The sequence below is a fragment of the Myxine glutinosa genome, chromosome 13 (genome assembly GCF_964187855.1).
Source record: "Myxine glutinosa chromosome 13, kmMyxGlut1.1, whole genome shotgun sequence".
Classification (NCBI taxonomy): domain Eukaryota; kingdom Metazoa; phylum Chordata; class Myxini; order Myxiniformes; family Myxinidae; genus Myxine; species Myxine glutinosa.
In genome coordinates this window covers 16620853-16640987 of record NC_136273.1, presented here as the reverse complement: position 1 = coordinate 16640987, position 20135 = coordinate 16620853, and the positions used below count along the sequence as shown (strand labels likewise).

Genomic DNA, 20135 nt, shown 5'->3' with positions numbered 1-20135 from the left:
CATAAATCATAACACTTCTCACACATGCAGCATTCACCTTTCCCTTCAGCTTCAACGACACTCCCCTCATCATCAGCACGCCACTCAATTCCCGAAACTTCTTCCATGCACATCTCACTCGAGCAACCGTTGCCGAGTCTGATCCACCTTCTCCATTCAGCATGTCTCCGAGGTAGCAAAATGTTTTCACACCTTCCAGCTTCACGCCGTCTCCAAGATCCAACTCAACATTTCCTCCATCTGCAGCTCCCTCTGTGCACACCTTACATTTGAATGTAGCTGCCACACTGGTTAATGACCCTCTCAGACCACTACATTTTTGATGAACCCACTCAGCGCACATTGTACACTGAATGGAGTTCACTCCGACACCCTTCCTACACACAGCACAGGGCCACTTCCCAGTTCTTTCCACCTCACCACATGCTTTACCACTTGCCATCACCTTCGTCTTTCCGACGCTAAACGTCTTTGCTAAACATCTTTGCTAAACGAACATCTTTGCTAAACCATACCATACATAATTCGAGAAGTGTCTGTTTGTTCATTTATTTGACATCAATGCATATATAAATGGAATGAGTTGAAAACTGGTGGTTGGATTTTTGAGGGATGCATGGGAAGATTATAGGGGGTTAAAAAAATTATAATCCCAGGGTTCGGAGTAGGAAGAGTGATGCAAATTCTCGACGTAAATGTGTACAGTATATTACCAGCTGGTGGGAGCTGGTATTACCAGTCATAACAAGCAAGTATCTCAAAACACAAAGCCCATCCACGTCCGCTTTGTACTTGAACCTTGACGAAACAACACATCAAAAAAGTATAATTATAAATTGGTGTTCTCCATATTCTCTTCATAAAGGTTTGTTGAAAATTTCATGATAAAAGCTCAAATGGCAAAAAAAGAAACACACAATTGATTACAATACCCAGTCGTCTCGCACTGTGGGGTGGATGCAGGAATGTCCCTTTTTAGGTCACCTGGTTTGAGCATTCACACTTTAAGCAGCTTCGCGCGATATCCCACCATTCGCACTGAAAACAACTTTGTGCGATATCCCACCATTCACACTGTAAAGAGGTCACAAAGTTCAGAGGAACTGATGCAATGGCGCGCCGTCCGTCCGTCAGTCCATAAACACTTGCAACTTCTTCTCTGAAACCGCTGATGAAATTGTGACCAAATTTGGCACAAATGATATTTGTTATGTTGTGACGAAAGTTTGTTCACGGCATTAAAAAAAAAAATCGAGGTCTAAGGGGGTCTACCGGGGGTCAAAGTAGATCCAGGTTTGACACCCCAAAATAGGAATTTGCTTTTTCCTCTAAAACGACAAACACTATTTGAAAGACACATGAAAGCCCACAGAATCTTGTTTCTCACGGTCTGAGAGTCCTTTCGGTGCTTTTTTTGCAAACTCCAAGCGGGCTTTCATTTGTCTTTCACTGAGGAGAGGCTTCAAAAAAGGCCACTCTGCCATAAAGCCCAGATCAGTGGAGTGTTGCAGTGATGGTTGTCCTTCTGGAAGTTTCTCCCATCTCCACACAGGATCTCTGGAGCTCAGCCAGTGACCATCGGGTTCTTGGTCACCTCTCTTACCAAGGCCCTTCTCCCCCGATTGCTCAGTTTGGCCGGGCGGCCAGCTCTAGGAAGAGTCCTGGTTGTTCCAAACTTCTTCCATTTAAGAATTATGGAGGCCACTGTGCTCTTGGGAACCTTCAATGCAGCAGAAATTTTTTTGTAGGCTTCCCCAGATCTGTGCCTTGACACAATCCTGTCTCTGAGCTCTGCAGTCAGTTCCTTCGACCTCACGGCTTGGTTTTTGCTCTGATATGCATCGTCAGCTGTGAGACCTTATATAGACAGGTGTGTGCCTTTCCAAATCATGTCCAATCAATTGAATTTACCACAGGTGGACTCCAATCAAGGTGTAGAAACATCTCAAAGATGATCAAGCGAAATGGGAGGCACCCGAGCTAAATTTCAAGTGTCATAGCAAAGGGTATGAATACTTATGTCAATGTGATATTTCAGTTTTTTTCTTTTTAATAAATTTGCAAAACTTTCTAAAATCCTGTTTTCTGTTTGTCATTATGGGGTATTGAGTGTAAATTGATGAGGGAAAAAATGAATTTAAACGATTTCAGCATAAGGCTGCAACATAACAAAATGTGAAAAAAGTGAAGGGGTCTGAATACTTTCTGAATGCACTGTATGTGTGTATGTCCCCTCAAACGTATACCAATAAGAGCTGAGCATCTGGTCACATGACAGGGTGATGCAATTACGTCTGATGTAATTACGGCGGTACGGCAGCTGACTCTCCATACACCACCATTTTGATTCATATGCCGTTCATGCCTAACATATCGTCGAACCTGTCATATATCACAATCGCCATGCTCTACGTTGACGTTATTCATTCAGTGTGAAACGCAAACAAACCGATTGTTAAAATGACCATCAAATATAGAAAGCATCGGCGTTGCGTCTCTTTCCACAGAACGTTACATACCCAACCCTTGTGGGGTATAATCTAGATTCCAGTAGATATTCCCTCAGTTCTGTAAGTAAAACTTACCTCACGGATGTCTGGATTCCTCCAAATTTCTTTGTTTAATGTTAGAAACAGCATTAGCGACTGTTTAAAAAGCTAATCATGTATGTTTGTGATTCATAATATTTTACAAGCCCGGCTATGCCGCTGATAGACTTTCGGTCTTGCTTTTAAGTGATTCTATACCATTGAGTGATATGGCCAAAACAATATATAACATGGTCTCTTAAAAAGTTTTGGATGAGTTATAACAAAACAAGGTGGATGAGTTGGGCAGGTGACAAGAACAAGCCAATTAGGTTTTGGTTCAGGTTCTGAATCCAGATGTGACCTATCAGTGGGATACAAAACGTAAACCGTTCAGCCTGGAGGAGGTATGTGCTCTACCAAGTGCCGTCTTTGTATTTAGCATGTTTTTGACGAATGCAAACCTCTTATTGCAAATGCTGCTCATGGTCTATAGAGAGCAAATGCTGCTGGGAATATTTTTATGATACCAAAAGTTCAAGGGCCATTTTAGTGTCAGTAATGAGGACTACTGAGTTGAGCAAATCACAAACTTGCACTTACCGCACACCATGCCATAGGCAGCTCGCCATTCATCCCATCCATTTGCCCTCATGGATGTTGAAGATTCCAGTGTTCACGAAAAAAAATAAAAAGTGTGCGCCATTGTGCCCTGGCCAAATTCTAAAATCTTGGCCTACACTTCTGAAAAAGTAACAGCAAACGCTCGGCATTGTTCTGCCCAGGAACCTGCTTTGACAGAACCGCCTCTCTTCTCAGACCTCTTGAAGCACTGTTAACCACCATATCCCAAGTATTGGCTCAACCATCACCAGCACCACTTTCCTCTCAAATCATAGTACTTTGACAGATAAAAATTTAAGATATATGGTACCCACCCCTCTGCAATGTGCAATCCTCCTGCTTCATCAGAAGAATCGTCACTTGATGAGATGATTGCCTTGGATTTCACCTTTTTCGACAACCTTTCCTGTGTGGTGACAGCACAGAACACCATGATTGTTGGCATGAAGCGCCATCAAACCGCAACTTAAAAGACCAACTCGCACTATTTAATTATTCACCATAATGCAGTGTATCACTCTATGGGACAACAGACTATCGTTATTAAAGGTGCGCTTTAGGTAAGTTGGGCTGGCATTGTCAATGGCAGCCCGAGCAATAGCACGGCCAATGCAGGGAGTACCAATGATCAAAAAATATTGCTTTAATGAAGATAAATATTGCAAAATCAACAAGATGGTGCGAGTCTAATACAGTACGACGTTAAAATAAAGCAAGAAAGTTTATCAAGGGAGCAGCAACTATTGTGAGCAATGCCAATTGTTTTGGCATTACAAGGATGTTGGTGGTTGCTGGTGTGTCAATGCAAGGTAATAAAAATCATCTATGTACATGTTATTTTTAATCTGCCACGACAAAGGAACGGTACCCAATTATAACTCGAATATTACCTCAATTAATTCACAGTAAATCACAAAGTTCACTGAAAAGTCATCAACTTCAAAGTATGATGTTCAATAATTAATTTGTAGTTTCATTATATCGAACTTCAAGCCACCAGACATCTTTCCGCATCTGGTGAGTATTCAAAACATCTGTATTTATGGTCTTCGGTTGCTTCAGCATTGATAGACATTTTAAGTACAGATACATTCAAAGTACACCGCCCCCATGCCAAATAAATAAATATCCTCCAGTGAGGCATTGCCGGGGCACCGAAGGCACACGGCAATACCATCGTGCGGCTCAGAGACTGTATTGGGAAGGAGAGGTGCACAATAATTGATTGATTAATTGCATTATTAAAATCAATAAACAGTAATGCTAAAATATTTTCTTAATCAATTGGCTAATAGCATACCTAAACCACCAGTGCTTCATCCGCAACTTTTTGAAAATGAATTAAAGAAGTCATTAATCTAAAAAATAAATAAAAAAAATTTGATTAATTACAAAATAATTCATCAATAAATCAAAATAATCTTTATAGCCACATCACTTGGTCACTGGCGTGTCCAAATATTAGCTTCCTCGCTCAAAAGGTGCCTGATATTGTCCAGATGAAAAAAGAAATAAATAAGTACTTAATTAATCGATAATAATTAAATAACTAATAAATCAATTCATTAATCAAGAAATAAAAATACAGTTTTTGCCAAAGCACTTGCTCACTATTGTGCCAAAATTTCAGTTTCCTAGATCAAAGGATGGCTGAGATATCGCCTTTTTGTTTCCTAACAAACAAGAAAACAAGAAAGAAACCGGACTGAAAACCAAGTACTCCCTTTCAGCACAGGTCATTGCCGGGCCACCCTCTTCGGTGCCCGGCAAGACGTCATGCAGCGCCTGGAGATGCCATAGGAAAGGAGCGGTGTACAATAATCATACCATGTTGCTGTTCAAGGTACAAGGACTTTCACAAAGTTATATATAAACGAGATACACACAACAGACTAAGATGTGTCAAAGATAATTTCATTTTTCTATAAAAAGTATAAATAATTAGGAAGAAAATATATAAATGTATTTTAACTGCAAGCTTCGTGGTGGCTTAACGGTTGAGGCGGTTAGCTGGCTTAAGATCCGAAGGTCCTGAGTTCAAGCACCAGCCATGCCAAATTACCACCAAGCCGGTTGATTCAGGCTGTCATCCTTCTGAGGTCGGCAAAACGGTAAGGTGTGAGCCAATCAAGTACCCTGTGTGGGAATGCCGACCTGCCCAGGATTGCACCCCCGAACCAACAAAACTGCCTCAGCAGCCTCATGCGCATGACGGAGCGAGGAGGATCATACATCCATGAATTTTAACTTGTATACCGAGTCATATATATATACAGTATATACATATGTATATTTTATTTATATATATATATATATATATATATATATATATATATATATATATATATCTATATATATCTATATATATCTATATATATCTATATATATCTATATATATCTATATATATATCTATATATATATATATATATATATTGTTACAGATCGCGGTTTAGATGTTACGATGGGCCGAGCGGATGGTCCAACCGCGACCTAACAGGATCCCCAATTGGCCCGATTCCACCCGACGTTGACCAGATCGCACCGCGGATATTCAATCGGGAAACCTCTAAAGCGACCGAAAGAGAAGGAAAAAGAGAAGAAGACAGAGTACGGAGGAAGAACAGATTTATTATACACACACAAGCAAAAAGAAAGAGCGACCAAAATTATTTACAGCAATGGATGGAAGAAGCAGTCACACAGTGCATCGTTAGCTTATCCTATTCAATTTACTTAACCCCAGGACAACGAGTAGGACAGACGACGTTCACACTTACACGGGGGATATTGCAGGCAGGGATGGCTTGAGGTGGATTGCTGGAGAGGGAGGCAGGGTCGGAGGCAGCAGCTCTCAATTCCTCGCGGTTTTGGCGGGAAAACCCTCCGTCGCGTATCCGCTGCCGATGCTGTAGACGTCACGCGCTGGCTCGGTCACACCTGCTCCTCTCCTTCTGGTGGAGCCGTCTCCCTCCTCTCAGTGCGTCTCTCCAAAGCTGGTTTCCCCTCCGAGTACCTCTCCTCTTTGGCTTGGAGCGTCTCGCATCTCACCGCTCACAGCTCAGCTCGTATGTCACCTCTTCGCTCATCTGCTGAAGCAGTCCCTTCCAGTCCCCTTTATCACTCCGGGCGGAATCAAGCCGCCGGCTGCGAGGGCACGCCTACCGGGTCGCTAACCGCGGTGCTGGTTGGCCAAGTGGGGTTGGCTCACTCCTCCCCTCTATGACGAGGTGGAGACACGCCTTTCTTCTCCGAGATTAGCACATGGGCAATGGCGGCTTGCGGGATTGAACACCACTCGCACCCCTTTTGAAAGGAACTTTGGAGAGCGGAGATGTTTGGGGAAATTGAAAGGGCCTACGCTTATTTTGTTTGATACAATGCAAAGTCAATCTAGTGGGAAACACATATTTAGCCTACATAGAATAAGGAAATACACTATTTAAAAAGATATATCGTGGCCTGTGTGTAAGTTTCATGGAATTAACTAGGAGGAGGGCTGCGACCATTATTTACATTACCAGGGTGTTACACATAACAAAACCATACTTTTTACATTCGTTACACTTCCTCCAAAATTGTTACACTTCTCAAAAACCGTTACACTTCTCAAATTCGTTACACTTCTCAAAACCGTTACAATATATATATATATATATATATATATATATATATATATATATATATATATATATATATATATATATATATATATATATATATATATATATATATATATATATTGTTGCGGATATGGCATTTGGCCTCCATATCCGCTTGTAAATATTCCCCTATTTCCCCAATACTCCCCAACTATCCCCAATCCCCCATTCCCTAGTCCCATTGCCTGTAAATAACACTCTGTAGAACCGACCTTCCCCTTTTTCCCCCATTAAATGTCGTGCCCAGGTCCACCGCATCTCACGTAGACAACTTTCGGACATCTTGCTAGTTATTCTTAGTGTATGTCAGTTAAGGACTCGTTTCCATTAATTCTGACTCTTCGTTGCACCAGAATGTGATCGTATGGCACCAGTAGTGAGTTTAGGACCTCCCCATACCTCCTCCCATCTTCCCCATGAAACAACAACAACAACAACAACAACAACAACAACTACAACAACAACGGCATGCGGGGAGTGTGCGTCCTCACACCGGCTTGGTTAGCCGCCATTGACCATGCGCTCCGACGGGGTTACCACGAAGGGGCTCACTGTCAGCTCCTCGTCAAGGGCGGAGCCCGGTAACCCCCCCGCACCCAATAAGAAGGGCGGACCGATTCCATCTGGGGCGGAGCTAACTAGCCGAGGGCGTGTCACTCCCCGCCGGATATACGCAGCGACTGACCGGACGTGACATGAGATGCGCCCCCAGCTTGGAGAGAGAAGTTGCCACCTCCGAGCGCTGAATACCTCCCCGCATCTTTGGACCGGACCGGGTCGATTCTGTCCCTGAGCCAAGAGTGCACCTTGAGCCATCGACCAACCCGCCTTTCCTTGCCATCAATCCCCGTGTGAGTCAGTTTTGTCCTGTTTATCTGTCGTCTGTCGGGGCTATTATAAGACCGTAATTAAGTGCCTACCTTACTATGCTGTCTCTCTCATCCCTGTAATCTGACCTTCCGCAATATTATAACCTCCTCCGGAGGTCTTGAGAACTGAACCCTTGGTGTCGTGTCATTTTAACCCAGCCGTTGTGTCCTTTTCCTCAATTGATTTAGCGTAGCGCGACTCGGCAACGTTCGAGTATAATCGGGTAAACGTGCAGACGCGGTCATACCAAACCGCTCGGTAAACCAACATCCACAACCGCGTCTGTAACAATATATATATATAATATATATAATTATATATATATAAAATATATATATATATATTATATACATATACAGATATATACATATACAGATATATACATATAATATATACATAACAGTCGGAGACTGCTATTCGCGGTTCCGCTATTCGCGGGTTCAGCATGAATCGCAGTTGATAAAATGTGACCTGTTTCTCTATTCGTGGCCGTGTCCCACAAATCCGCGATTTTTCTGGGGTGAAAAAAAAATAAAATTCACGAGCCGCGAACTTGACATTTATAAAACGCATCTTTCACCAGCCATGCACAAAGCAGCTGGACATACGCAAAAAAACACTATGAGCCGCGAGCATGACCTGCTCCTGTGTTCGCTGCTGTGTGCTTCGCATTTTCATGGCTTTCGCGGGATATCCCGTCATTCGCACTGTGAAAAGCTTCACGTGATATCCCGTCATTCGACTGTGAACAGCTTCACATGATATCCCGCCATTCACACTGTGAACAGCTTCACGTGATATCCTGCCACCATTCACAGGTAAAAATGGTTCTCTTTTTGAGGCAATGTTTTTATGGCTAAAGATGGTGGAAGAAGAAATGCAGGCAAGGGGGTTAACAAGGAGAGATGCAGAAAATAGGGCAAAATGGAGAAGACTGTCATGGGGACCGCAAGGCTAACCCCCACTCTTGCAGGGAAAATGGCCTTAAAATGCATGTTGTTGTTGTTGTTGTTGTTGTTGTATTCACAGGTAAAAAATGTTTCGCGGGATATCCCCAGCTTCACGTGATATCCCGCCACCATTCACAGGTAAACAATGTTTCGCGGGATATCCCACCGGCTGCATAACATGTCATCCCCACGAGTTACTGTACAGAATGAAAACACTCCACAGTATCCATTAGTGCAATTAGCCGTCTCCCTTTTCCCCATTGAAACAATCGCAGGGCAAAGGGCATGCATTCGCGGATTTTCACCGACATTCACGGGATTTTCATCAACACTCGTGGATTTTCGCCGACATTCACGGTGTTGCAATCCCTGGTGTTGGGCTAGTGGCTAGGGTGCCGGCTTAGGATCCTAGGATCCTGGGTTCGAATCCCGGTCGATTGCTGAATTAACGCCAGGGGGGTTGACTCAGCCTGTCATCCTTCCGAGGTCGGCTAATTGAGTACCAGTTCACTGGTAATTCCCTGCTTGTCGTTAAAGGCGGCAAAAAGGGTTGGTGTCAGGAAGGGCATCCGGCCATAAAACATTGCTTCAAAAAGGGGACCGAAAAACAACAACTACCACGGTTCCCGAAAAAGGCCAACCCCCGCTTGCGGGGAAAAATGGCCTCTAAAGGTGGTTGTTTTTTTTTTTGTTTTTTTTGTTTTTTTTCTTCAATCCAATATGGCCATAAAATGCATGTTGTTGTTGTTGTTGTTGTAATCCAATATGGCTGCCAAACCATGTGACCTATGATGTCATAAATTTAATATTTCAATACCAATGGGTCATAGATCATGTGCATGCAATTTCAGATTTTTAGGATAAGGAATTTGATTAAAAAATTTTGGCTGGTATACCACTTCACCTATTGATGTCATTATTATCATGCTTTTGTTCTCCATTGGGAGTACTTGACAATGTGCCAAGTTTCAAATTTTTCCATTCAGCGGCTTCTGAGAAATATTTTTTTCATTATTTGCTTTTAATCCAAGATGGCTGCCATAACCACATGACCGATGACGTCACAATCATAAAAACATTCTGCATGGGTGTCACTCCTACCCTGAAAGTTTCGTCTCGATCGGACATATGGTTGCTCAGAAAAACGAGGTTTAGCCCGTACGGACGGAAAGATGGACGACAGGACGGACAACCCGAAAACATAATGCCTACGGCGACTTTGTCGGCGGAGGCATAAAAAACGGCTGTTCAACCTGCTAACAAATTGCACAAAAGTAACCAGCCGCAAAATGTTTTACAATGTACTTTAAAAACCAAAATCAGTGTGTCGACTGTTGTTGAACAGTGTTAGCTCCAAATTGGTCAATATCAAAGAATGTTTAACGTGGCAGATGACACTCACCTCCTTACGATTACGGACCTCCTTCCGTTGCTTTTTGGGTGTAGCAGTTCCTTTTTCTGGCTCTCTACGGATCCTAGGATAAAGTCAATATGGGAACAAGAGAGGCATATTAAGAAAGAAAGGAATAATGTCAAAATAAAGGAGAAAAGAAAAGATCAAGGTGAGAAAAAGAGCATTCATTTTTTATTTTTTAAAAAATAACTTGCTTCGTTACCTCCGCCACCGAAGGTGGAGGAAGGTTAAGTTTTCACCCCTGCCTGTTTGTCTGTCTGTGAACAAAATATCTCAAAAAGTTGTGGATGGATGTGGACGAAATTTGGCAGAGAGGTAGCGTATGTGACAACGACGAAATGATTAGACTTTGGTGAAGATCTGGATTCGAATCCGGCTTGTAGAATTTTTCCAGTGATTCTTCATCATTTGGAGATAGGGCCAAAAACGATACACAGCAGGATATCTCAAAAAATTAGGGACGGATTTGGACAAAACTTGGTGGACAGGTTTTGTGTGTGACAAGGAAAAATCGATTCGATTTTGGTGAAGATCTGAATATGGATTCGGATAGGATAATCATTTAATTTTAAAGTAATTCTTCACCATTGAGAGATCGGGCGAAAAGCGATGTATAACATGATGTATGAAAAAGTTATGGACCAGTTATGACTAAACGAGGTGGACGAGTTGGTTTGGTGACAAGAACAAGCTGATTAGATTTTGGTTCAGGTCCGAATCCAGATCCGGCCTATGAGTGGGATACAAAACATAAAATGTTCATACTGGTGGAGGTATGCGCTCTACCGAGTGCCATTCTAGTTCCTTCTGCATTTACGAAGTACCATCTTGCACTTGGCTTGTTAAATGAAATAAAAAAGACACAGAATGCCTTTCCCTTCTTCAAATTGCTGTCCTTTCACGATAATTACAAACAATTGACACATTTACATTTTTGTTCTTAAAATGGGTTAGTTCGCATGGTTTTTGAAGGAGGACGAAGGCACTTTTCATTTTATGATGCATAAACCTCAGCTGAGCGGTTCCTCCGCATGTATTCAATAAAAGCACAAACAAGTACAGATACATTCAAAGTACACCGCCCCATGCCAAATAATTAAATATGCTGCAGCGCGGCATTGCCGGGGCGCCTCCGGAGCCCGGCAATACCGCAGTGCAGCTCATTGAGGCTGTATTGGGAGGGAGAGGTGTACACTAATTGATTGATTAATTGTATAATTAAAATCAATAAAAGATTATCACAAAATATTTTCATAATCAATTGGCTAATCGCATAACTAAACCACTAGTGCTTTATCCGAAGATGTATCTTTTAGAAATGTAATTAAATAAGTCATTTATAAAAAATTAAATAATTAATTGATTACTCAATAAATAATTAATCGATTAATCAATAAATAATTAATAGATGAAATGATTAATCAATAAATCAAAAATATCCTTGATAGCCACATCACTTGGTCACTCATGTCCAAATATTAGCTTCCCAGCTCAAAAGGTGCCTGAGATATTAGCCAAATGAGAAAGAAAATAAATAAATGATTAATAATGAAAATAAATAAATAATAATCATTAAAAAATTTAATTATTAATCAATTTGGTCAGAGAACACATAAACTACCACTATTTCATCAGAATCTGTAACTTAAAAAAAAAAATTTTTTTGGCATTAATCGAACAATTAAATAATTAATCGATTAATTTATTAATTAATAAATCAAAAATAGCCTTTGCAGGCAAATCACCTGGTCATTGGCATGTCCAAATATCAGCTTCCTAACTCAAAAGGCGCCTGAATTAATGGTCAGAAGAGAAAGGAAATTTGATTAATTAAATAAGTACTTAATTAATCGCTAATAATTAAATAACTCCTCAATTTATTGATTAATCAAAAAACAAAAAATACCGTTTTTGACAAAGGACTTGCTCACTACTGTGCCGAAATTTCAGCTTCCTAGCTCCAAGGATGGCTGAGATATCGTCCGGACAACCAAGAAACAAACAAACAAACAAGAAAGCAAGAAAACAAACAACCAGAGTGAAAACTGAGTACTCTCTTTCAGCGTGCGTCACTGCCGAGCCCCCTTCGGTGCCCGGCAATGACGATTTGCAATGCCTGGAGATGGCATAGGAAAGGAGCGGTGTACAACAAGAAAACAAGAAACCAGAGTGAAAACTGAGTACTCTCTTTCAGCGTGCGTCACTGCCGAGCCCCCTTCGGTGCCCAGCAATGACGATTTGCAATGCCTGGAGATGGCATAGGAAAGGAGCGGTGTACAATTAAATAACAACAGGAAGCCAGAACGGCACTCTTCGACATTGCGACCTCGACCAATATGCCTCCCCCACATTATTGCATTATACATACCTGTATCAAGTTTGATTTAAATCCCTTCGGCTGTTCTCAAGTATAACATTTTTACCTGACATGACCTCTGATCTTTGACCTCTTGATGGCATAATCCAATCAGTTCACCTTTGCACCATAATATATACCAATACTAAGTTTGGTCAAACATAATTTTTACCAAACGAAACCTCTGACATTTTGACCCCATAATCTAATCAGTTCATCTTTGCATCATAAATACATACTTGTACCAAGTATGACTTCGTTCCTTTCATCCGTTCACAAATTATCGTGGCAAAGAAAACCTATCACGGACACACGGACGGACGGAATGCCAGACGGACAACCCAAAAACATAATGCCTCCGGCGACTTAGTCAGTGGATGCATAAAAATCCCTTTTTGTAACATCTGATAATTAATCGATAAATATCGAGTCTAAAGTACAATTCCATCAAAATATACAGAAGTGAACACAATAGTAGTACCAGTTCATTTAGTACCAGTTCGTACAGGACCAGTTCATTTAATACCAGTTCGTACAGGACCAGTTCATACAGAACCAGTTCATTTAGTACCAGTTCATACAGGACCAGTTCATACAGGACCAGTTCATACAGAACCAGTTCATTTAATACCAGTTCGTACAGGACCAGTTCATACAGGACCAGTTCATACAGAACCAGTTCATTTAGTACCAGTTCGTACAGGACCAGTTCATTTAATACCAGTTCGTACAGGACCAGTTCGTACAGGACCAGTTCATACAGAACCAGTTCATTTAGTACCAGTTCATACAGGACCAGTTCATACAGGACCAGTTCATACAGGACCAGTTCATTTAGGACCAGTTCATACAGGACCAGTTCATACAGCACCAGTTCATACAGCACCAGTTCATACAGGACCAGTTCATACAGAACCAGTTCATTTAGGAGCAGTTCATACAGGACCAGTTCATTTAGTACCAGTTCATACAGGACCAGTTCATACAGCACCAGTTCACACAGCACCAGTTCATACAGCACCAGTTCATACAGGACCAGTTCATACAGAACCAGTTCATTTAGGACCAGTTCATACAGGACCAGTTCATTTCGGACCAGTTCATACAGGACCAGTTCATACAGCACCAGTTCATACAGCACCAGTTCATTTAGTACCAGTTCATACAGAACCAGTTCATTTAGTACCAGTTCGTACAGGACCAGTTCATACAGGACCAGTTCATACAGCACCAGTTCATACAGCACCAGTTCATACAGGACCAGTTCATACAGCACCAGTTCATACAGGACCAGTTCATACAGGACCAGTTCATACAGGACCAGTTCATACAGGACCAGCAGTTCATACAGGACCAGTTCATTTAGTACCAGTTCATACAGGACCAGTTCATTTAGTACCAGTTCATACAGGACCAGTTCATACAGGACCAGTTCATACAGGACCAGTTCATACAGGACCAGTTCATACAGCACCAGTTCATACAGGACCAGTTCATACAGGACCAGTTCATACAGCACCAGTTCATACAGGACCAGTTCATACAGGACCAGTTCATACAGGACCAGTTCATACAGGACCAGTTCATACAGGACCAGTTCATACAGGACCAGTTCATACAGGACCAGTTCATACAGAACCAGTTCATTTAGTACCAGTTCATTTAGTACCAGTTCATACAGGACCAGTTCATTTAGTACCAGTTCATACAGGACCAGTTCATTTAGTACCAGTTCATACAGCACCAGTTCATACAGGACCAGTTCATACAGGACCAGTTCATACAGGACCAGTTCATACAGGACCAGTTGATACAGGACCAGTTCATACAGGACCAGTTCATACAGGACCAGTTCATTTAGTACCAGTTCATACAGGACCAGTTCATTTAGTACCAGTTCATACAGGACCAGTTCATACAGGACCAGTTCATACAGGACCAGTTCATACAGAACCAGTTCATTTAGTACCAGTTCATACAGGACCAGTTCATTTAGTACCAGTTCATACAGGACCTGTTCATTTAGTACCAGTTCGTACAGGACCAGTTCGTACAGGACCAGTTCGTACAGGACCAGTTCGTACAGGACCAGTTCGTACAGGACCAGTTCGTACAGGACCAGTTCATACAGGACCAGTTCATACAGGACCAGTTCATACAGGACCAGTTCATACAGGACCAGTTCATACAGCACCAGTTCATACAGGACCAGTTCATACAGGACCAGATCATACAGGACCAGTTCATACAGCACCAGTATATAAAGTACCAGTTCATAAATCTGGTGCTATAAAAGGTTTTACTTTCACTTTTCTTTCGTCGGTTCAACCCACCTATCCAAATAGTTCACACCTCTTTTTCTTCTTTGCCGTCTTCGCCGATCCTTCTCCTCGTTGAGGTGATGCTTCCTCTTCCACATCACTTCCACTCACATCAGCCCGGTCCTTCTTTCCTCTCTTTCTCTTTGGGCTGGGGAGATCCTCCGAAGAATCCGTCACAAACCCTTCCATCTCTCCAACCTTCCTGCCTCGCTGGAATGCAGACAAACCATTGCAGATGAGTGAGAAATTGAAAAAAACATCAATTTGCTTAACTTTACATGCAAATAAAGTAAATTCCATAAGATATTTATATCAACCCCTCACACGAAACCAATCTTAAACTACTCCAGTTACCTCTGTCACAAAAGGTGGACGGAGGTTACCTTTTCACCAGCTTGTCTGTCAATATGTCTCTCTGTAAACAGGATATCTCAAAAAGATATGGACAGATTTGAACGAAACTTGGTGGACATCTTGATTCAATTTTGGTGGAGCTCCAAATCTAAATCTGGATATGAGATTTGTTTAAAATTTTAGTGATTCTTGTCAAAATTAAGAGGTAGGGCGAAAAAGTATATTTTGCAGGATATTTCAAACAGTTGTGGATGGTTTATTACAAAACTTAGTAGATGAGCTGGGTAGGTGACAAGAACATGCTGATCACATTTTGATTAAAGTCCGAATGCAGATCCGGCCTATCAGTGGGCTACAAAAAACTGTTCAGCCTGGTGGAGGTATGTGCTCTGACAAGTGCCATTCTAGTTGCCATTGCAATCACATAAAAGTTTAGGAAACTGAAAAACTGCCAATTACTGGAAGTCTGACACACAAGACAATTGGGCACAGGCTGTAGTATGTGCAGAAGCATTACCAAAACACAAATAACATTTGTCAATTAAACGCTGTGTCACCCAACAATTTAACGGTGCTTACCTTTGCACCCTTCCTGCGCTCTCTCCCAGTATCTACTACTCCTAGTGCCAGTAGATTCTTTGTCTTCTCAACAAACTGTGCTCGCTGCTGCTGCAGCTTTTGCTGCTCTGCTGCTTCCTTCTGTCTCTTCGCTGCCTGCGAAGTGCAATGACACAACAAGGGACATGCTCATTATATCCTCACTTCAATGACAATCTTCCATCCAGAGACTTATGACACAACAACTTTGGCACACAACACGCAAAATGTGGTCTTGCCTCGATCCAAATCATCCACAACACCATTGGCTCAACTCCCTCTTCATGACACAACATTAAAACTGCTCTTCCGCCTCCTGAATCAGTAAAACACAAATCATTTTTGCCACTGGAACAGCAAAGTCATTTTCTGTGCTGCAAATTGCACCTGTTGCTGTTGCTGCTGCTGACGCAGAGTTTCACGCTCGTGCTGTTGACGGGCTCGCGCTGCTCGTTCTTCTTCATCCTGGCGCCGTGCACGACCAACGTGGTACTGTGCCTGGCTCAGGAGATCCGCACACTGTCTGAAATTAAATATGAGATGCATCATAGGTGATGTACAGGCAAAATGACAAATTGGCAGTGCGAAATCTGACCAAAATTTGTGATTTATATGTAATTTTGTTGTTTACTCCAGTGTGTGCAACGATGAAAATATTGAGTTGTTCAATATGACGCTCTTGACCAAGATAATTTTGCCAAGTCTTAACACCCAGTTTTAAATTTATTAATTTGATCATACTTTCTTAATCTGAGTTAAATTGTCATCGACCTCGACATTGGCAGAATGTTCGTTTTCGTATAGTTGTGGTGTTGAAGTGGAGATCATTTTTACCTCTGCCACCGAAGGTGGATGGAGGTTATGTTTTCACCCCTGTCTGTTTGTTTGTGAACAAGATATTTCAAAAGGTTGTGGACGGATTCGGACAAAATTTGGTGGAGAGGTAGCGATTGTGACAAGGACGAAATGATTTTTTTATTGCATACTAGCAGAAGTACCCGGCATTGCCAGGCGGGGGAGGGGAGGGGAGGGGGAAGAGGAGGGGAGGGGAATGGGGGGGAGGGGAGGAGAGAGGGGGAGGGGAGGAGAGGGGGGAGGGGAGAAGAGGGGGGAGGGGGAGGGCGAGGGGAGGAGGGGGAGGGGGAGGAGGGGGAGGGGGAGGGGGAGGGGGGGAGGGGAGGAGAGGTAGGGGAGGGATGGGAGAGGAGAGGGGTGGGAGGGGGGAGGGGGAGGGGGAGGGGAAGGGTGAGGGCGAGGGGGAGGGGAAGGGGGAGGGGGAGGGGGAGGGGGAAGGGGGAGGGTGAGGGGGTGGGAGGGGGAGGGTGAGGGGGTGGGAGGGGGAGGGGGGAGTGGGGTGGGAGGGGGAGGGGGGAGTGGGGTGGGAGGGGGAGGGGGGAGGGTGAGGGATGGGAGGGTGAGGGGGGTCGGAGGGGGGATGGGTGGGAGGGTGAGGGTGGAGGGGGGAGGGCGCGCGAATCGTCGAATCAGCGCGCTGCTCTGCCACCGATTCAGATTCCGTGTATAATATTCCTCACTGAAAAAAAATATGGATCTAAAGATGAAAGAAAAAAAAACCTATGTGGTGTGAATGGCAATGTTCCTCGCTGAAATGTGAAAAAACGCAATCGCGCGGCAAGGAACATCACGTGATCGCTCTGAGCGATCGATTGCAACTCTGCGTCATGTCGTGGGCGTGGCCAACGTGGCCTCATGCTCCCAGGTGATTGGCTAACTCGAGCTCGAGAGAGCCATAATGCGCTACGTTATGGCAAAAAATATGGATCTAAAGATGAAAGAAAAAAAAACCTATGTGGTGTGAATGGCAATGTTCCTCGCTGAAATGTGAAAAAACGCAATCGTTTTTCGCTCTGAAATACGTGCGAACGCGTAACTGAGTTAATGGCGGCAAGGAACATCACGTGATCGCTCTGAGCGAATCAGCGCGCTGCTCTGCCATTCCGGTCATAATATACCTCGCTGAAATGCGCTGAGGTAAAAATATGGTAAAAAAAATTATGAAATAAATTTTTAGGTCGGCCATGTTCTTCCCAGGCTCAATGGCCATGTTTGTGCCAAATATCAAGTACGTGAGCCTCTCCGTTTAGGAGTCTATCGGTAACATTACACACACACACACACACACACACAAACTGTGTTTTATATATATAGATTTTAACACTTATTATACGGTTTTTTTTTAAAGTGCTTATGGAGGAGCTCGGACATAAACCCCCTGCAGGACAAATATATTATTGACATCAATGTACCTTTACATGACTTAAAAGGATATTAGTAGACAATGCACAGCATATGGGATTTGAACGGAGGTTCCCAGCATTGTGAGCCATGAGTTCATAAAGAAATGTGAAATGGCCGACCCCAATTGAAGCGGATACTCGGTTTTCTCTGCGAACGGATTCGTTTTAAACAAAGTGACTTCACATGCTACAACTGCTAAAAAAAATGATTTGGGAATTTAAAGTGCACTTCTCACTATGGCTTTCACAGTCTAACAGAGTAACTGGAGAGCTGGTGTGGCATGGTGGCATCCAAACCATTAAGTCTGGATTTGATTCGGGGCCCGAGTATAAACTGCCATCCTGAGTGCTTGCATTATTGAACACACGATACTTAAGCTGTGTCCAGTCAAAAAGGCATTCACTTAAGAGTGTTACATAAAGACCCCACAATATCCTTCCACACAGGCCAACCCATGGTGGAGCTACATTGCTGCAGAGCCAGAACTGGCACAACCAAGGGTCAGTTATTGCACATGCATGAAGGAACCATTACCGAGGGCAGATACGAGGTCGATGAAACTGGGTCAGCGTATGCCATAGTAAGAAAAAACAAAATGTTAGAGTTAATAGTACCGAGCACAACTGATACCGCAGGACAATAACCTATGGCCATGATGTAGAAACAGGGCACATACAGACATGCAAAACAGGGAGAAGAGCAGTTGGACAAACCTGGCCTCAGCTGCAGCCTGTGCCAGATCAAACTTCATTCTGTCCCCACATTTGCTCAAGTATCCAAAATATCTGCAAGAAATCCAAGTTAGATAAGTACAAAAGTACAATAACACAACAAAATACAACTAGTATAAGCAAAGTCTGGTTCATTCATATGCAGCAAAAGGCTTCGGTGGAGCATCTTTGGCTGAGGACATGGATGTGCCACAGATGCAATGCCCTCTGCTGGTTAGGGCAGGAATTGGGAATCTGTTCAGGGTGCCGGCGATGGCTCGCCTACTTTTCAGGAAGGGCACCGTGGGATCTTTAACATCCATCAACTAATACAGGCAGAGGGGACGTCCATTTAATGTCCATCCGTGGGACGGACACATAATGACGAATCGCCCTGCCAATGAAACACCGGGATGACAGTTTATAGCTGGGTCGGGATTTGAGCCCAGGCTAAACAGCTTAGAGGCGATCGTGCGTACCACCTCCAGGCCATCGTGTCAGTCCATAAGCACGGTATTACAATGGCATCAAACTGGAGGAGAAGATAAACACAGAGAACTAAAATTATACCTCGTTAATACAAGTGAGTTGATGCTGCTGGTAAACTGTAAAGCAATCCAAGAACGACATAACAGCTCATATAGCCAATCTCACCCACGTGGTGCCCGCCCATACCTCTGTGCAAGCTCCAATTCTCCCACTGCGCACAACACATCACGCAGGCTGCTCTTCTCATCCCTCAGCACAGACGTAGCAATTTTCTGCAGAAGAAGTGACAGATTGTACAGGATGATCGGCTCACCTGGTGCAGCATGTCGGGCCTGAGGAGGAGTAAGGGTGAAAAGATGCAAAAAATGAACATATGCATACAAGGACTACAGAATCGGAGGAAAGTATCGCCACACTTTCTGTACAATTTCCTGCAGCTATGAAACATAACTACGGTGGCTGTGTTTATAAGAAGACGAGCCGAATGCACCCGGCATTGACCGGATTCTTTTTAAATGAATTTACTACTATAATTCAGCTTTTACTCGCAGCCGGAGAAGATTGACTACTATAATTCAGCTCAGCTTTTAATTGCGAAATGGGCCCAGCACAGCCGAAGCGGCCTCGACACCTAGTCTATAACCTTCCTGGGGCCCGTTCCGACATTTTTAGTTCTTTTTGAATGAATTTACTACTATAATTCAGCTTTTACTGGCGGCCGTAGAAGATTGCCGACGATAATTCAGCTCAGCTATTAATTGCGAAATGGGCCCAGCCCAGCTGAAGCGGCCTTGACCGGCCTCGCCACCTAGCCTATAACCTTCCCGGGGCCCGTCCCGACATTTTTTGTGTCAGAGGTTTCCTCCTATCTTTCACCGTTCATGAGATTAGCACATGCAGACAAACAAACAAACAAAAACTTTCTTTTATACATATATATATACTAGCCGAAAGCATCCGGCGTTGCCCGGGTTCTTTTTGAATGAATTTACTACTATAATTC

At 43.1% G+C, this 20135-nt stretch overlaps 1 protein-coding gene across 2 annotated transcripts in view; it reads right to left on the bottom strand.

Annotated features, from left to right (window-relative positions):
- Nucleotides 1-20135, bottom strand: part of CTR9 (CTR9 component of Paf1/RNA polymerase II complex) — a 109564-nt gene that overhangs the window by 28301 nt on the left and 61128 nt on the right. Inside the window, exons 18-24 of one of the 2 annotated variants that reach the window (XM_068133860.2) lie at nucleotides 19319-19464; nucleotides 18647-18718; nucleotides 16062-16197; nucleotides 15657-15791; nucleotides 14755-14933; nucleotides 10035-10107; nucleotides 3467-3558 (exon numbers count right to left, since the gene is read on the bottom strand). In XM_068133860.2, the coding sequence (XP_067989961.2) occupies nucleotides 3467-3558; nucleotides 10035-10107; nucleotides 14755-14933; nucleotides 15657-15791; nucleotides 16062-16197; nucleotides 18647-18718; nucleotides 19319-19464 (833 nt within the window). The remainder of the gene's footprint in view (nucleotides 1-3466; nucleotides 3559-10034; nucleotides 10108-14754; nucleotides 14934-15656; nucleotides 15792-16061; nucleotides 16198-18646; nucleotides 18719-19318; nucleotides 19465-20135) is intronic. The other variant, XM_068133861.2, reaches the window with a different exon arrangement.